Genomic DNA, 20,570 nt, shown 5'->3' with positions numbered 1-20,570 from the left:
TAACATGCAAATGGTTGAAAAGTGATCCTGCGCCTTTCTTCTTTCTGGATCTGCCCGATTCATCTTCTGGATGGAGTTCTTTTCGACTGGACACCACTCAGTGCAGCGGATTCCACATGAACCACATAAACAGCCTAAATATCCATGAGGTTACTAAAGAGGATTAAACCTGAGAATCATGACGATGTTATGGATTATAATTAATATTAACTGCCACAATGACTATTGGCATGAACAGGGTTTCTGCAGGTTTCACAAAGTCAAATTTAACACTTTGAGACATTAACAATTAAATTTAAGACCTATATCACAACATTAAAAAACACATTTTGCAACTGGCTTTAATCAAACCAAATATCACTAAACTTGCACTTTCCCAAAATTAAAATCTAATTAAATCGTATAAAATCATATTTATAGCGAAATAAAAAACACCAAGGAAACAAAAAACTTTCTAAAGTGCTACGGGAGCATTTCAAAGAAAGTTACAGTCACATACATCGAGTTACATCGTCTAATGAAGACCTGTTTACAATGATTTAAGTACCTAGAACAGTCAATTTTACTTTTTAAGGCCTAAAATTTAGACTTTGCCGGAAACCCTGCTCAGTAACCTCAACAATGAGGGACATTCTGTCTCACCCAGATGAGGACGGGTTCCTTTTGGTCTCGTTCCTGTCAAGTTTTATCCTCATACATATCATCTCTGGGAGTGTTTCCTTGCCAATATCACCTCTGTCTCACTCATTAGGGATAAACATATAGGAACTAATAACAATTTATTCATTTTTTTCATAATTTTATTTCTGTAAAGCTGCTTTGGGACAATGTCCATTGTTAGAAGTGCTCTACAAATAAAAATTTGTTAAATTCCTAAGAAAGTCATGTAACTCACTTTATATAAGTTGTAGATTTAATTTAAGACCGATTAAATATTTTATTCTTTAAAAATTAGTGCTTTTATGTAAAAAAATTGAGGTTCTGAACATAGTAGACTTTATTTTTTTGTGGTCAATCTGCTAAAATTTGTATAAACGATTTGCCAATACACTAACGCACGAGTTCAAGCTTGAAATTAGTAACAAAAATCAGAACATAAAATATGCTACTTATTGCCGACCCCTCAAACATCCCAAACCATCCAGAGACGTACCAGTGCCAATTGGCTCCCACTTCATGTGGAGTTTTGACACTGGACCTCCTGGAGTGTTTAAAGGCTCTGGCATGGAGAAGCTGGTGTTGGATCTGTGATGATCGCAATTGTTGAGCTATTTTATGAGTTGCTCAGTAGCTCCTAGTTTTTAACCATAAAGACTGTAAGACTGTAGAAAGATCATTACTTATAATCTTATAATCCAGTGCTCATGTTAGTTCTCACTCTCCAGTGTTCTGTATTGTTTAAAGACTATAATCACACTCTTGATGTCACCCAAATGAGGATGGATTCCCCTTTTGAGTCTGGTTCCTCTCAAGGTTTCTTCCTCATAACATCTAAGGGAGTTTTTCCTTGCCACAGTCGTCATGGCTGCTCATCAGGGATTAATGCACACCATTCACCTTAACTCAAATTCTGTAAAGCTGCTTTGAGACAATGTCTATTGTGAAAAGCGCTCTAGAAATAAACATTTTTAATAGTAGATATTAACTGAAATTGTCTCTATTCACCTGCTAAAATCTTCGCATGTAAACAGTATGTGTGTAATAATGGACCAGCAAATAAGGGAAAAAAAAACAGTGTTCATCTCATTTATTGACCGAAACCAACCATTAAAAATGTCTACAAAAATAAAAGATCAGATCACTGCAATTACATATATGAGCAAACCATCATCCGAAAGAGATTAGACAAAGCGACATTTGAAAAAGCGCCTGTACAGGATATAATGGAGTGCGTGTGGGGTGTAATCTGAACTGCAACGAGATACTTTCTTTAACTTTTGTCCTGTTGAGTATTTTGATGTGTTTGAGGGAACGATTACACCCCTGAAGATCATTTCTCCCTACTGAAAGCATCCGAATTCGGTTCTGCTACAGACGCTGGGGTTTTTCATTTACTGTAATATGCATCGGAGGTTTAGATGCGACAATTCGCTTTGAGAAAAACTATTTTATACCATTATAGAAAGCGACTCCTATGGAGGTCAGAGCACGCAAGCATTAATTGGTATCAGCATGTGAGAAGAACAGGAGTCAGACGATCATGGATCCCTTTTTTTTTTTCTTTTAAAAGGTCACCATTAAAAACAGAAAAAGCAGCAAAAAAATAGTGGAAAGTTTAGCTATTTGAGGAGAAAAAAAAAAGCTTTACATGAACCCAATCCACTGAAGACCTAAACACACACTGATACTACGAGACGTCTTTGGTCTTCGCATCATACCGAAAAATGTAAGACAGAATTCTGGATGATGAATCATCACAGGTGTGTGTTTGTGTGTGTGTTTAATATTTCATAAGTGCTTATGAGATGCATTTTTCGAAACGAGTGAGAAATCTCTTATAACCAACCTGAGAATGTTCACGTCTATATTTCTCCCAGAAAACATGGACAGCAACAGCCCTAGTTCAAGTTCCCTAACTGGGAGAAAATAGGAGACAAGTGCATCAATTATTTAACCTGAGCTTTGTCAGCCTTTCGTCATTCGATACCGTCATCCCTCAAACCTGGTATCGGTGTCTCTTTTGGGGCCTCGTACACACCCAGACACACTCTGCTCTTTCGTTTGCCCAATTTATCACAGTGGCTTTGGAGCTCAGTTCAGTCCACATCCCCACTGTTAAATCTCAAGAGTTTTATAACTAACTTACACGGATACAAGTTCCAATGTAATAATTTTTACACAAAAACATCTCCGAATGGCCTTTTACATGAAGCAAACGTCGGTACATATCAATAAAAACGAATCGATAAAAACACAAACGATAATGGGATCTAATTAAATAAAGCGATTTAAATAAAGAATATCGAATCTGAGCGGTTTCTTCGAACGACACAAATGTGGGACAGGAAGCTAAACATCGATTTGTCATTGTATATTTTGCGCCAGATATACACAATACGGGGTCGTGTTCATCTACAGATCAGTCCACTTTTCCGCTTTTCCTTTTCCTCGTCTTTTCTGACTGATTTACCAAAACAACTGAGGAAAAATGTTGATCTTCGCGACAGTTCGCTCTCGTTTTTAATGCCGTTCTGCCTCCACGTTGACTGTAGAAAAAGACTTAAAGACTAGCTAGCTCTATTATTAGCCTAAATCGTTAGCAAGCGCCCATGCTTAGCATCTAAATTTCCCATAGGTAGTCTTTTCCTGACTTGAACCCCGTGTCTGTTGCTTGCGTTCTTATCGGCATCGGTGTTGCGAACATGCAAGCTAGCAAAGGTGGAGTTTACCGTCAAGTTAACGGCATAGTGCTCGAGATGAATGGTTCCACTTAGTAAATCAATCTGCTTTCAAATTGGGTGCGGCTACTTGTCAATTTCCAGATGATATTCCGAAAATTTTCCAAAGCAAACCTACAATACAGCAATTTCATCTTCACTATAGGGTTGCAAAATTCTGGGAAATTTTCAAGTCTGGAAACTTTCGATTGGAATTAAAGGGAATATATGGGAGTAAACTGGGAATTTACCAATTTGCAGGTGAGCCTATAACGGTGAACTAAAATGTGTTTGGGGGGAAAAAAAAAATCTTGCAGGATAATTTTGGTTAAAACAACCAGATTTAATGGAATTTCAGTTGAATTTCTTCCCTGCACATTCATCCATCACATGCACACAGCACATTTACAGCAGGGCCACTGAGGCCACGCCCCCTACATGCACCGTGCGTTCTTTTTATAACACAACACGCATCATATCTTGTATTCTGCACACAAAATAATGTCCAAAAATGTTCATCTTTGCGAGTATTTTCAGGTAAATGACAAATATTACATACATTTATGTTTAAAACTTCTTTGTGCTGTAAGTTATTGTGCAACAAAAATCTACTAACAATAGAATCAACGTCAAAAATGACATTTATTAAAATCTGTATTAGATCGCATGCATGTCAGCTTACGAGCAACGATTCAGTTTATATACATTTTCCCAAATTTCTAATAAATTCCCATAAATTCCTGTAAAATCCCATAAATTCCTAGTACGTTTCCAATTCGGAATATTTCCCCAATATTTCCCGTAGAAAGTTGCAACCTTAATCTTCACCCTCAACAATCAGGTTACTGACGTGTCCAATCAGTGGCCTGCTGCTGAATGACAAAATATTACACTGCTTTTAATTCGGAAAACTGAAAATCTTTCGAAAAGTGACGGCCATTTTTATGCTAACACGATCACGAGTTTATGATGTCTTTACTTTTTTAAAAGTAAGGGTCCATGTTAAAGATTTACCATCTATAACGACTGATCATTTTATTTTCAGGAGAAGATCGTTCCAGATTTTACGACAGAATCAAATGCTGCGTTTTCTTTGGTTCTAAATGGTCAGTAAAGGGAAATTCTAAGGTGCAAGATTTAGGGATTAAATTCATCCTAAAGGAAGGAGTCAGGGTTTATTGGATTACGCATGAGGGGGAGAAACAGGATACCAGAGTGGCTTCTCTTTATTTAATCAAGAATTACTGGCCTAGATTTTAGGTTTAGACTGCCACCTAGTGTACAGGTATCAGTAGTGACTTGATGGACCTTTCAAACTCTTGGGTGTTTTTTTCTTATGCTCTCAAAGAACAAGGAAGGGACTGAAAATACAATGTTTAACAACCCGGAAAAAAAAGTACTCAAACTCACACACACACACACAGAGTAAAGTCCTAATCAGAGAATAGTGGTTTAGATGGTCTGGTAGCCGGCGTGACTTCTCTTCCTGCCAATCAAGTAGGCGATGAGGACAATAAGTACAAGCCCGGCCAGGCAGGCGCCGACAATGATGGGCACCAGCATGTTGTCCTTCTGCATTCGACACACATCGGCTAGAAAAAGAAGCAAAAAGAGGGTGAAAATTTTAATTATGAATGAATTAACCATCAGAATACAGTTGTAGAGAATCAGAACTGCGTCAGTCTGTGGACTGCAACACTGGATGTTCTTCAATCGGTTTGGTCAGAAGGTGCTGGTTTTCTTTTACAGTAGTTCAGAAAACTCGAATACAAAAAAAGTCTGTTCGGCCCATGCAATTCCACACGGCACACCGTGTTTCCCAACGGACCATTATTACTGACGCACCACCCGCTAAACTCTGGAGAGGTAACACAGAAGACGCTGCAGAATGAAAAAAACGGAGGAACGGGAAAAAGATTCAAACCGAAGAAAACAACATTCCAAAGTTTGGGATCGAGTCACACTAAAACAAAGAAAAGCGATTTTTGTAGTATTTATTTTTTTCCGTTTTATTATTTTTATTTATATATTTGTTTTTACATTTTGATGTAAAACGGCAATTAAATGCACTGAATGGGTTTCGTTTTTTTACAGATACTCTTGTAAGCAGTTTCAGCAATAAAAATACAATTTTTTTTTCTAAAAAACGAAAAACAAACGACGTGTTCATTTAAAAAAAAAAAACACGTCTCATTTTCTCTCATTTATTTAGTATCGCTCTTTAATATAGCAAAAGTACGTTATTGTTTCTGTATAAAAAGGGACTTGTATAATAGAAACTCCACATTAGACTAATAATATCTTGATGATCAACAGCAGCGACGGCTTGTTATGGTGTGTGTAAGGAGTCTTTGTTGAAAACAGGACTTTCTGGTTTCTCAGTAACATGCGGATGTGCTTTCTTTTTGCCTTGTTATCGCCAAGAGCAACAACAGAAAGTGGCACTCAGCGCTTAGACATAACCACTTCATTAAAACCTAACAATAGTGTGACGTGCGTTCGTTAGATAGGAATAGAAACTATGAGGAAAAACGTCAACAGGAATCGCTAATAGTGGCGAGTGTACAGAGTCTGTTAAAAGTTCTTACACCCAGTCTTTTGTAAAGTTTGTGGATTTGTCTTTTAACAAATGGACATTGTCTCCAAGCAGCTTTACACAAATAATGCGGTGATAAAAATGAATATGTTCTTTATAAGTGTAAGTTTGTCACTAATGAGTAAACTGGTGGTGACTGTGGTGAGGAAAAACTCCCTGGTATGGCATGAGGAAGAAACCTTGAGAGGAACCAGACTCAAGAGGAAACCCATCCTCATCTGGGTTGCACCGAATGTCCATTTATTACAGATGTTGAGATGTGCAGTGATGGTGATCAGATGCAAACTGTAGTCCTGAATCAGTGTATCAGACTGTTGACATTAACTACTGTCCTCATGGATCCTCATCCTCATGGATCCCCAGACCATTAATGGGAAACCAAGCTGCAGAATGGCCTCCAATCGAAGAGAGAACCCCATCCAGAGGCATAAACATGTTCCTTTGGTTTAAATGCAAGAATTGGACAGTGAATGACTGGAAGAAAGTTCTGGGGACAGATGAAGAACTCGTGTAAGACTTAATGGTTTGGGGTTGTTTTGAATCAGGGAAGGTTGAAGACTTATTCCAGGTTACCATGGCTACCATTCCATACTACAATCACATCTGGACTGTGATTATTGAAACCAACTTCACAATATAACAAGACAATGAACTGAAGCATAAATCCAAATTTTGTAAGTGTTATTTAGAGAGCAATCAAATGTTATCTATCATGTAATGACCTGCCCAGTCACCGCACCTAAATCCTACTGAACTGCTCTGGGATGAACTGAATCACAAAGTCAGAATGAAATCTATATAAACTAATGGACACCTTGGGCGAATTTTACAAGCGGCAGGGCGAAGTATTTCATCCGAACGTTTGGAGAAATGACCTAGTGTGTGACATATAAACAAAAGGAACATGCATGAATCTCTCAAAAACAATAGTGTTTCCAAACTTTTGAGGCATTTTTTATACACTCTGAGAGTGACATACAGCCGGGGAAAAGGGGCGTTACGAACGCCAGCGTACCTGGTCCAAACTCGTTGTTGCGGACATCAAAGGGCTGCACCTGCAATTCGAATGTGTTGAGGGAGAAATTGGTGCCCACAGGAAGAACCTCCTCAACGCTGCACATGTAGGAGCGGCCCAGGGTTCCCTGCATGTACTGGAGACTGCTGTTGCTGACCTGGAATTGAGCTGAAGAGACACACGCGTCAAGAGTCCATTGTCAATGTCCAAAAGACGATATACGTTCAGTTAAATATATACAAAAATATAAAGTATATTTGATATATATTATAATATTATAGTATGATTGTCAGTTTTGAGTCTGTACAGGTGACCAATTCGGCCATTTAGAACCTTCAGTTTATTTGCGTTTAATCCGAATCGATTTAAATGCGAATCAAATCCATTGTGTTAAAGTACAGAGGCAAACACTTATAAACCTGACTTTATGGATATTAAAACATGGATGTTTTCTAATACATTTTTGTACATTTGAAAATTATTGAATACAAACCAAACGATTAATGTTTTTATGCAGACAAGCGTTTCTGTAGCATAAGGATGCTAGTGCCTTGGCTCTAGTCTCTTAAGCTCCTGTTAAAGCTGATAAATAAAAATCTTTTAGCCCTAAAATCAGGAAAGTTTTCTAACACAATAAAAAGTGTTCCCTTTTCTCTATCCATCTATCACATAAAACTGTGCCAAAAGGGGGGCTTTTGTGTGGTACTGCCAACCCTGTAGCACTGAAATCAACTTTTTTGCCATTTGTTAAAGTAATAAAATGTTTAAAATGTTGACATTTTGATGGGAAAAGGTTTGAATGCGCAGCTACATGGAAGCAAATATACTGCAAATGAAGGAGAAGTTCCTCATCAGGAAAAACAGTACTGCATCAACTATTATATGGACCTCCTACTTACCGGTCATATCTTCCCAGAAGGCAGACATATTCACGGTGCTGAGCTGATATTTACTGGTGGTGATGTTCTGTGGATATGAACATGTGCACGTGTTAGAACCCGTCGAGAGAAATCGTGAGTATGGGTTAGGAGCGTGTTTAAGATACTGACCAGCGTGAACACGAAGGTGAGTTTGGCGAGATCTCCAGTCAGCAGCAGAGTAGTGGTTGTGGATTCACATGACCCGGAGAAAGACGTCCTGTTGGGCTGCATGTTCATGATGGCCACAACAGTCTGGAATTGCGTTGAGAGTCGTTATAACTAGTCAAAACACGTTCACTGTATATGTACTCACTACATAGGGTGTAACTTAATGGCTTCATAGAACTAACATAATATTAAACGTTTTCTAATGAACTTATCCTATGCAGCAGAGGTAGCTCTTGGTGTTTTTTTTTCATCATAGTGTTTGATGGTTTTGGAGACTGCATTTGGGGATACATTTAAAATTCTTGTGATGCTTCGGATTGACTGATCTCTCTTCAAGGAGATGATCTGGAATGCTGCATGGATGCAGGCCTCCTCACTGACCATCAATACCTGATTTCACTAATGCCCTTGTGGCTAAAAAACGATTGGAAAGCCTACCCAGAAGCTTGAGCTTCTAATAACACCAAAAGGGCAGCTAAATTGAAGACGGATGCGCCAACAAATGGCGGCACGGCGCTGAACGCACAGTCACAGGGAGCACCGACCTTCATAAGTCAGTGTGCCAAAAGACATCGTCCTGTGTAGATCAGGAACTGGTGCTAATCTGACCGATGGGGAATATATTCATTGATCCTGGTTTAATAGAATGCATTTATAATTATGGCCATTCATAAGAGAAATGTTTTCCACTTATTTGTATTTGACTGTGTGAGGATTGCAGTGTGAACCGTTTGAAACTTAGTCATATAAGAAAAAGGACTACGTCCCTATGTAAAAGTGCTAGAAATTAGTACGTGACCCTTCAGTAGCTTCGCCCTCTTCCTGAAGATGAAGCTCAAAGGTCTGCGTTTTGACAACGTTACAGGAAGTTCCAGCGCGAATCTCAGAAGATGCTTGACACGCTTCGGGGAAAAAAAAAAAAAAAAAGACACTCCCAGGACACACTTCAGAAGTGGAAGGAACGCTGGGGTACCTGTATTGCTGTGCGAGGGGACTATTCTGAAGGTGATAGTGTGTAAATGCAGATAAATAAAGCATTTTCTTGTATGTCCCTCCTGTGCTCGTGTTCTTACCTTATTCTGAGATTTGGAGAAATATGTAACATTCAGCTGCAGCCCCATTCGGGCCAGAAGGCAGGTGGTGCCATTGGAGTTTAGGACGCTGTAGTTGCCACGCTCAGGGTTAGTTGGGGTGACAGGGGTAGTCGGGGAGATGGGAGTGGTAGTGGGTACGACAGTGGTACTGGGAACATCGGCGGAACAAATGGTCTCTTAAGTATGGAAAAAAAAAACACCACGCATTAGTGCATTACTTTAAATATACGCCAAGACTCGAAGACTCGTGGGATCATCGTCTGTGTTTAAGAGATCACTATAGAGATTTACACTACCATTAGTACTCAAGTTAGCGCTGGGCATGTAGGCCTGCATGCGGATGTTGAAGAATGTGATGGTCACTCCGGGGCCTCCCAGATTGACTACGCTGGAGCTCATGCACCTGTATGTGGTGTTGAGCTGTGCTGAGATCTGAGAGTTGTTCGTAGTCAACACCATGACCTCTGCACAGATAAAAAGACATTTATTTAAAAACTTTAGCCAATAGTCACTTCCCTTCCCCACTTTCCAGTATCAGCTAGCCTTAGTTTCCAGATCATAGCCTTCTTATCCGCTCAATCCGGTCTAACTATCAGGAAGGCATTTCTACATGTAGAACTGCTGTTCAATTTATTTCTGTGTAAACTTAAACACTACTGTACTTATTATTATACACCGATCAGCCAGAATATTAAAACCACCTGCCTAATATAGGTTAGTTCCCCTTGGTCCACAATTAAATTGTCTAAGGTCTGGACTTCCCAAGATTTTTGAAGGTGCGCCGTGGTGTCTGGCACCAAGACTTTCAGTCTATGAGCGGCGATGTAGACTGGATGATATTTGTTACAGGTATTTGATTGGACTGAGGTTTGAGGATTTTGGAGGCAACACCTTGAACTTTGGGGAATATTATCCTGCTGGATGAGGCAACTGATACGAGGGTGTTCAGTAGCTGTGAAGGAGTGTAACTAGGTCTTCTTCTGAGTATATATAGATGTATATACACTGATCACCGGTCATAACATTTAAATGTCATAATGTTATGACTGAAGTGAATTACACTGATTATCTCTTTATCGTGGCTCCTTTTAGTTTGGGAAATATCAGACAGCAAGTGAACATTTTCTCCTCAAATTTGGAAATTTGGAAAAATTCAGGAAAAATGAGTGAGCGTAAGGATTTAAACGAGTTTGGGACGTCTAGACGACTAAGTCAGAGTGTCTCCAAAACTCCAGCTCTTGTTGGATGTTCTCCATCTGCAGTGGTCAGTATCTATCAAAAGTGCTCCAAGGGTCACGGGGCTCATTGATGCACGTGAGGAGCAAAGGCTGGTCCGTGTGATCCGATCCAACAGACGAGCTCCTGTAGCTCAAACTGCTGAGGAATTTCATGCTGTTAATGCGCTACAGTTCAGGACTGTTTTAGCAGAAAAAGGGGGACCAACACAATATAAGGCAGGTGATCATAATGTTATGCCTGATCTATGTATATGTACAGAGTATATAATAAATCACCCGCGTGTAATTGGTGCCATTGTAATGAGATGATATTATAACTGACTGGTAAATACTTCAGTATAAAGGAGTTAATAACTGCTAAATATACAGTATTATACTGTAAACTCTCTGAACTCCTTTCTGTATTTATTTGAGACAATAATAAACCATAATGAAGAACAATGACATTGACAAGGTGCTGGATGAAGGCAGGGTTGGAGGTTTCGTACCCTTGCTGGAGGACTCAGGAAAGGTGGTGTTGTCAGTCAGATTGTAGGTCAGACTCAGGTTGGCCACGCGATATATACGACCAGTGCTGGAGAACAGCAAACCCAGAGAGTGACCATTACCGAAGGAGGCCAGCAAGTCTGGAGACGCGACTTCTCCTCCACAGGAACTGCCATTTCCAACTGTTGCTGATTCCGGTAGAGGCACTACCACGGTTTTCTGCTTACAATAAAACACACGCAAATTAACAGAGAATATATATATATTATATATATATATATATATATATATATATATATATATATATATATATATATATATATTAAAACTAAAAACTAACAAACACAAAAATGAATGAATAAATAAATAAATAAATAAATAAATAAATAAATAAATAAATAAATAAATAATTGCACATCATCACACATGTAAGCAGCAAATGTGAAAAACATTTGGTTTTAAGTAACCAACAAATTAGTAAAAGTCATTAAGATATAAATTGGATGTGTTTAGAACACATAAAACCCCATATACAGCACTTTATTCATAGAGTAACTCGTGTTCTTGTCAGCTGTTAAACTACAAATAAATAATTAAAATTCTATTTAAATCTATTAATAAGACGGTACATCAGCATGTACGTCGTTTTCAATGATGCCTCTGACTGTTACTGCCTCTGACTGATGCACAATCTTTCACTGGTGCGTTACATTTTACTTCATGTTGCCTTTTTTTGCACTGTTATGGTCCATTTGAATAAGTACCCCTCTGTGTTTATCTTCACACTTACAATTTACACAGTATTACTGTTATCTATATTGCACCTTTGCACTCCAATAATACATTTATTATATATTTGTATATTTATATTAGATTTATTCATTTATATGCATTGCTATTTGCACTTCTTGTTAGAACTACATTTCATTGGCCCTGGACTTTTCCTCTGCACAATGACAATGTTGAATCGAATCGAATCGGATGTTGGACATCGTGGAGGTCGTGAGATAAAATCGCAGCACCACTAAGCCGCCCTTGAGCAAGGATATTAACCATCAACTGTTAAAGTAGTATAAAACGTCCATTCCATTCATTCATTCATTCATTCATTTTCTCCCGCTTATCCGTAATTCGGGTCGCGGGGGCAGCAGTCTAAGCAGGCCCCCGCCTTCGACTGCTGCCCAATCCTCACAGCACCGTCACTTACGGTCCCTCCTGCAGGTGGTGAGCCCATGGGAAGGCGGCCCCACGTCACGGGCCTTGATATTTCCCTCGTAAGGGACCCCCGGAGCATAGAGGGTTAAGGGCCTTGCTCAAGGGCCCAAGAGTGGCAGCCTGGCGATACCGGGGCTTGAACCCCAGACCTTCCGATCGGCAACCCAGCGCCTTAACCGCTGGAGCCACCACGTCCATTCCAATAAAAAGTAAATAACGTGACATCCGGTAGCACTACATAATTATTAATAATACAAAGCTTTATAATTACCTCAGAGCCCATGTAGCTAATAAATCACCTCTTAACTAAATCACGTGTGTGTGTGTGTGTGTGTGTGTGTGTGTGTATATACATACCGTCCCATTTTTGACAGGGTATGTAATAGTGAAGTTGGCCGAGATGTCTGCTTTAATGCAGGTCGAATTTCCATCTTTCACTTCAAGTATCACGCCGTGTGCCGCACTCAGCCAGCCTGCAACACAGAGAGCCAGAATGTTTCCTCTTTCATTTCCTTTAGCGAATTTCATGGACACGGCCAAAAAACCCCAGATAAGATTAAGTTCAATGACCACAGGAGGGCAATACAGGCCTTGGCATGAATTCAACGTTTGGTGCGTGAATAAAAAAGTTTCAGGTTTTAAAACCCTCATAAAATTAAACGTATTAAAGATTTCCACACAAAAATGATTCACGGGAGGATTTAAAGTTGACGGAAAAACGCTGCGGTATCATTTAGTGATTCGTCCAGCATTTACCACATGCAGTGGTATACAACTGTAAATTTCATCCATTATTCAGAGAGTAAAAATACACACATCCTTCACTCAAGGAGAAGTGCAGATACTCGTGTTTTAAAAGAGTTGAAAGTAAAAGTTGAAGTATTGACTACACTTTTTCCCCTCAAGTTAAAGTAATAAACGTTTGGGTTCCGGACTTCACGTCGTCATATATTAATACAAACAAATTTTACATTTTGTTATCTTATGAATGTATCCAGGCGGAACATCCACCATGTAGAACACAAGCAGAGAAAAGATGATGATGATCAGGAAAGTCTCTGTTCTCAGTCATGTTCACATCACTGACTCCCTCTGTCTCATCCAGGTTAACCCCAGACTTCTTGTTGCCTTCTGCCTGCTCGTTTGCTTCATACTAGTACTAGAACTAGTTTAAAGTCTGTGGTGGGCGAGGACAGGAAATGATACACCAGTGGTAGATTGAAAAAGCCCTGCCATGACAGGAAACGGGTCGATGGGCTGAAAACGTCGGGTAATGAGAAGAAAAATCTTGATCATGTCACCGAATAGATTAAAACTAAAGTAACGAGTCTGGATTGAAAATGTAAGAAGTAAAAAGGACAGATATCTGTCAAAAAATGTAACGAGCGAAAGTAAAAAGTTGTCTGAAAAATAAATAGTAAAAGTACTGATACCAGAAAAATCTAAAGTACAGTAACAAAGTATTTGTACCTTATTACTAACTGCCTCTGCCATTGTTTAACTTATTAATATTGGATTTAAAATTAATACTAGATGTTAGATGATTGTACATTGATTGAAATTGTATTTGTATGTACTGTATATTAACTACAGTCCTGATTTCTTATTTATTTGCATGTTTGTCACACTTTAATGTTTCAGATCATCAAACTCATTTAAATATTAGTAAAAGATAACACAAGTGAACACAACATGCAGTTTTTAAATTGAGTTTTTTTTTTTTATATTATTGAGGGGAAACAAAATCCTGTGTGAAAAAGTGTTTAAACCTAATAACTGGTTGGACCACCCTTAGCAGCAACAACTGCAATCAAGTGTTTGTGATAACTTGCAATGAGTGTTACAGCGCTGTGGAGGAATTGTGCTCCACTCATCTATGCAGAATTGTTGTAATTCAGCCACACTGGAGGGTTTTCGAGCATGGACCCCCTTTTTAAGGTCTTGCCACAGCATCTCAATAGGATTCAGGACAGGACTTTGACTAGGCCACTCCAAAGTCTTCATTTTGTATTTGTTCAGCCATTCAGAGGTGGACTTGTTGATGTGTTTTGGATCATTGTCCTGCTGCAGAACCCAAGTTCTCTTCAGCCTGAGGTGGCAAACAGAAAGCGGGACATTCCCCTACAGGATTTTTTGGTAAAAGCAGAATTCATGGATCTATTTATCACAGCAGGTCTTCCAGGTCCTGAAGCAGCAAAACCGCCCCAGACCATCACACTACCACCACCACCATATTTTACTGTTGGTATGATGTTCTACTTTTACTGAAATGCGGTGTTACTTTATGTCAGACGTAATGAGACGTACACCTTCCAAAGAGCTCAACTTTTGTCTCGTCAGTCCACAGAGAATTTTCCAAAAGTCTTGGGGATCATCAAGATGTTTTTTGCCAAAACTGAGACGAGCCTTTATGTTCTTTTTGCTCAGCAGCGGTTTTCGACTTGAAACTTTGCCATGCAGACCATTTTTGCTGAGTCTCTTTTTTTATGGTGGAGTCATGAACACTGACTGTAACTGAGGTAAGTGAGGCCTGCAGTTCTTTGGATGATGTTGTAGGGTCTTTTGTGACCTCTTGGATGAGTCGTCGCTGTGCTCTTGGGGTAATTTTGGTCGGCGGCCACTCCTGGGAAGGTTCTCCACTGTTCCATGTTTTTGTCATTTGTGAATAATGTTTCTCACTGTGGTTCACTGGAGTCCTAAAGCTTTAGAAATGTCTTTATAACCTTTTCCAGACTGATAGATCTCAATTACTTTCTTTCTCATTTGTTCCTAAATGTCTTTGTATCTCAGCATGCTGTCTAGCTTTTGAGGATCTTTTGGTCTACTTTACTTTGTCAGGCAGGTCCTATTTAAGAGATTTGTTGATTGTGAGTAGGTGAGGCAGTAATCAGGTCTGGGTGTGGCTGGAGAAATTTAACTCTGATGTGATAAACCACAGATTTAACACTTGTTCACACTGGGCCATGGAGTTTTGGATTGTGTTTTCCCTCAATAATAAAAATCTTCAATTAAAAAACTGCATGTTGTGTTTACTTGTGTTATCTTTTACTAATATTAAATTAGTTTGATGATCTGAAACATTAAAGTTTGACAAACATGCAAAAAGAAAAAAAAAATCAGGAAGGGGCAAACATCTTTTCACACCACTGTATATGAGTAACACTACTGAATTCTGTGGTCTGTTTCAGGGTTGTTGTTTTGTGTGTGTGTGTGTGTGTGTGTGTGTGTGTGTGTGTGTGTGTGTGTGTGTTGTAGAGGGAGGTAGTGTGTGCGCGTCTCCTTTCTATATCGACCGTGAGAACATTGTAGACGTTCGAATAAAATATATAATAGAATTCAGCACAATTACAAGTAGTGTAGGTTGAATTCATGAGTTGATTGAAAACAATGAAAAGCACTTGGTGTTTAGTAACAAGAGTTTGCTAACTGCATTAAAAGTGCACAAGGAATTTGCATATTCACTGTGTATTCATTGCGGTTTACTTGTAGCGAATATAAAAAGGTCTGAAACTTCTAGCTTTGGTGGTATAACGTTGCAAATTGGCTTTTATGGGCACTGAAATTACTGAGCAGTTGTAAACACCACCCTACTTGTTCCTAATAAAGTACGGTATATGTAGACTTTATGCAGTCCAGTCGCCTGCTTTATAACACAAAACTCAGCCGATCCACTGTAAACAATTCAGAACTTAGACTAAATAAAAACAAACGCAATCAACCGTAACAAAAGATAGCAAAGCAACCGATAAGCAACATTTCGATTCCATGACGCCAGAAGCCCGTGTGTATGAGCGCTATTGCTGATTGAAGCAGTATTCACAAAAAGAGGAAAAGCAGCTGTATCATGGCTTTGACTGTGCAAGCTCGGAAATCCCAGGGACAAGCATTTCTTTCATTATCGTGTGTGAAAGATGATAGTAAAGCGCCAAAAAAAAAAAAAAAAAAATGAGGAAACAGACACAGACGATGAATACGGATAATGAAGTAACTTAAGCCTTAATCGCAAAACGTTCCGATTTTTTTTTATGATTGACAGGAAATAAGTGATAATAATGAAAAAAAGAAAAGAAAGTGTTTGTCGAGACACTTAGAACCGGCATCACGTTTCCAATCTACATTGTAATTAATCGGATTAAATTAAAAATTGAACACCTAAGCGCACTTGACTAAAGATCTGATCAGAAAGCCTTTCGATTTCTAGATATACGTCTACAGTAACCGCGATCGATCCACATAAGATAATCGATCTCCTTTTAAACGACCGAAATTGGACGATCTTCCCGCTGTAGCCTGAGCACCATGATCACCGAGAGCTCATATTGCTACAAACTCATTGTTTTCACTTGTATTTGAATCTCTCATGGCTCCATTTACAGGTTACACCATATAACCATGTAGGGTTTTTTAACCTCTGTGAGAAACTTGTCATCTCGCTGAAAACCACTTCCCTGCAGAGTCATTTTTAAAGTGGCTTATATATATTTTTTTCTTCTTCTCGGTTTTAAACCTATACTTGCTTCGGTTTGGACAGGAAACCTTTGAAAAAGAACTTCCTTTCATGTTTCCATGCAGAAGAAAATGTGTGAAACACCAATACGTTCATTCAGATGGTATATACTGGATATATGAGGTTATTTCTGGTATGTTGATCAGATCATTACAATTATGTACCTTAATAATACTACTACTACTACTACTAATAATAATAATAATAATAATGTTACCTCAACTATGTGAAACTAATCCTGTTCAAATAGGGCTTCGTTGACTTTGATATATTTGACTGAAACTACGGGTCACTTGCAGAGTGGACAGTGTATTAAGCTCCCTCTCTGACACACACCAATTAACTTCACAGTGGACATATAGTGAACTCTGGGTGTATTCACATTATGTGAGCTTGTATGCAGAATGTACCGAGGCGTGTTGAGACACACATCCGTGCACAGAGACGCCACTGTTAGTGCACACAAAAGTGCTTCTGCAGGCACGTGACCCAACGCCTGACCACTCGTACACAATTCCTGTGAAACACCAGCACAGTTATTCAAAAGGGATATACACACTTTAGACACACACTTATTCTTGCATGTAATTTTCTACTATGTAGAAGATGGTACAGTGTTTCCAGAAGCGACAGACCATCAAAATGATGTACAATATCCATAATAGTATTATCACCTCGCCTATGTGAAACTAATCCAGTTCAAATAGGGCTTGGACATAAAGTGGACATAGAGTGGAAATATACTGGACATATAGTGATCATATAGTATACATTTACTGGATATGTAGCTTACATATAGTAGATACTGGACATAAATGTACATATACTGGACATATAGTGGACATTTACTAGATATACAGTAGACATGCATTGGACATAGTGTATACTGGACATACATGGATGTATAGTGGACATAAAGAGGACATAGCGGACACAGTGGAAGTATACTGGACATAGTGGTCGTATAGTATACATTTACTGGAGTTTACATATATAGTGCACATACAGTAAATACTGTACATAAATGTACGTATACTGGATATATAGAGGACATAGTGGACATATAGTAGATATACAGTGGACATATAGTGAATACTAGATATAAATGTACGTATACTGGATATATAGAGGACATAGTGGACATATAGTAGATATACAGTGGACATATAGTGAATACTGGACATAAATGTACGTATACTGGATATATAGAGGACATAGTGGACATATAGTAGATATACAGTGGACATATAGTGAATACTGGACATAAATGTAGGTATACTGGATATATAGAGGACATAGTGGACATATAGTAGATATACAGTGGACATATAGTGAATACTGGACATAAATGTAGGTATACTGGATATATAGAGGACATAGTGGACATATAGTAGATATACAGTGGACATATAGTGAATACTGGACATAAATGTACGTATACTGGATATATAGAGGACATAGTGGACATATAGTAGATATACAGTGGACATATAGTGAATACTGGACATAAATGTAGGTATACTGGATATATAGAGGACATAGTGGACATATAGTAGATATACAGTGGACATATAGTGAATACTGGACATAAATGTAGGTATACTGGATATATAGAGGACATAGTGGACATATAGTAGATATACAGTGGACATATAGTGAATACTGGACATAAATGTACGTATACTGGATATATAGAGGACATAGTGGACATATAGTAGATATACAGTGGACATATAGTGAATACTAGACATAAATGTATGTATACTGGATATATAGAGGACATAGTGGACATATAGTAGATATACAGTGACATACAGTGAATACTGGACATAAATGTACGTGTACTGGATATATAGAGGACATAGTGGACATATAGTAGATATACAGTGGACATATAGTGAATACTGGACATAAATGTACGTATACTGGATATATAGAGGACATAGTGGACATATAGTAGATATACAGTGACATACAGTAGACATACAGTGAATACTGGACATAAATGTCTATATACTGTACATAAATGTACATATACTGGATATATAGAGGACATAGTGGACATATAGTAGATATACAGTGACATACAGTAGACATACAGTGAATACTGGACATAAATGTCTATATACTGTACATAAATGTACGTGTACTGGATATATAGAGGACATAGTAAACATATAGTAGATATACAGTGAACATACAGTAGACATACAGTGAATACTGGACATAAATGGATGTATAGTGGACATATAGTGAACTCCTGGTGTATGACATGATACACAGCTGTTATGCAGAGTGTACAGACACACACATCCGGACACAGAGACACTACTGTTAGTGCACACAAAGTGCTTCAGGCAGTCACGTGACCCAAGGTAGAGAACAGTATATTGAGTTAGTCAGTGTGTGTCTCTCACACACACACACACACACACACACACACACACACACACACCGGTTGACTTCACAGTGGACATATAGTGGGAATAGATTATAGAGAACTTCTGGTGTATGCCACATGTCACACACAGCTCGCATGAAGACTGTCCCGAGGTGTGTTGAGACACACATCCAGTCACAGAGACGCTACTGTTAGTGTACACAAAGCGCAGTCACGTGACCCGAGGCTATTCCAAACAGCTTTATTACATTATGGGGCAAATGTGCATGAGAATAATTGCGTTTATTTACGGAATTAGGATTCGATCAAAAGCGTGACAAAGCCTTCCATGCACAAAACACACACACACACACACACACACACACACACACACACACACACACACACACACACACACACACACACACACACACAAGGCCTGTCGGGATCGCTCTGGCAAGGTTACAGACACTTATGGCGTAGTTTTGTACAGCTAATCGACAAGTTTATGATCGCATCCAGAGGCTTTCAAAATAAAAAATAAAAAGTAATCATAAATAAAAATCTCCTTTCTATTTTTTAAGACACCATAATAAAGATCCTTTCCACAAACCATGACACCGTGTTTTAGTTTTAGAAATATTACTCACCCAGAATAATAAAGCAGCTGATGGCGGCGCAGGACAGCAGTTTGTGGGTCATGTTTTCAGCAGGGTTTAATAACGCAGTAGATCAGAGGAACACAGATCCAACAGTGACAGCAGGAAACACCTCCAGGAATCACGCGCTGCTTCCCGGAACACACCTGCAGGGTAATTTATCCGTCAGATCCCTCTGTGCTTTTTTTTCCCAGTTCGGACCTTTAAGTTGTATTTTTTTGATTTACAGAGATCTCACTGTTTCTCTCTTCACTCCCAGCAGCGCACAAATGCACGTTCGAGCGCCTCAATATCAACACCGGGGAATGTTCCAGTCATGTGAGTCAGGCGGGTCGCCCTGCGTTGTCACGTGACCACGCCTCCCACAGCGACTCTTCTTTTCCTAACGCATTATTTAAAAAAAAAAAAAAAAAAACACGCGCACACACAAAAATGTGCATATCATTTCCAACTGCTCGTGTTTTTAGACACCAGAATTGAGGTTTTCAGGCTACGTACTCCGTATTTGTTTTTTTTAAACACTTTACGTCATTCTGCGCAAAGTCATGCGCCGCCATGAGGGCCTCGAACGCGCCTTGGGTATGCGCTCCTCATGCGCCGCTCAGTGTGATCGAGAAACTACTTTACCCCTACACAAACACACACACACACACACACACACACTCTTTGTCACATGTCTATAGAGTATTTAGATCGGTCATACATCATGTTGAGTAATATGAAGTAAGAAAGAGCTATAGTTCATCTATATAATGGAAATTGTAAATTCAGATTAATTCAATTCCTTTAAATTCAGTTTATTTGTAGAGCTTTTTTTTTTTTTTAAACAATCGACATGATCTCAAAGCACCTTTACAGAGATAAAGAGGCCTATATGGAAAGTATAGTATATAGGTTTATCCCTAATAAGCAAAC

The 20,570-nt window shown here is 38.8% G+C and overlaps 1 protein-coding gene across 1 annotated transcript; it reads right to left on the bottom strand.

Annotated features, from left to right (window-relative positions):
* Positions 1-1,732: 1,732 nt before the first annotated feature.
* lamp1a (lysosomal associated membrane protein 1a) lies at positions 1,733-20,302 on the bottom strand. Its single transcript, XM_083522411.1, has 9 exons — positions 19,647-20,302; positions 12,467-12,582; positions 10,897-11,113; positions 9,467-9,634; positions 9,150-9,346; positions 8,038-8,160; positions 7,888-7,954; positions 6,989-7,156; positions 1,733-4,969 (listed from the first exon to the last, which is right to left on the bottom strand). The coding sequence occupies exons 1-9, from the start codon at positions 19,696-19,698 to the stop codon at positions 4,830-4,832; spliced, it is 1,248 nt and encodes a 415-aa protein (XP_083378537.1). The 5' UTR covers positions 19,699-20,302; the 3' UTR covers positions 1,733-4,829.
* Between the last annotated feature and the right edge of the window lie 268 nt (positions 20,303-20,570).

The sequence above is a fragment of the Silurus aristotelis genome, assembly GCF_946808225.1.
Source record: "Silurus aristotelis genome assembly, chromosome: 20".
Lineage (NCBI taxonomy): Eukaryota > Metazoa > Chordata > Actinopteri > Siluriformes > Siluridae > Silurus > Silurus aristotelis.
Note: the sequence above shows the minus strand (reverse complement) of the source record. Positions and strands in the feature narration are given on the sequence as shown.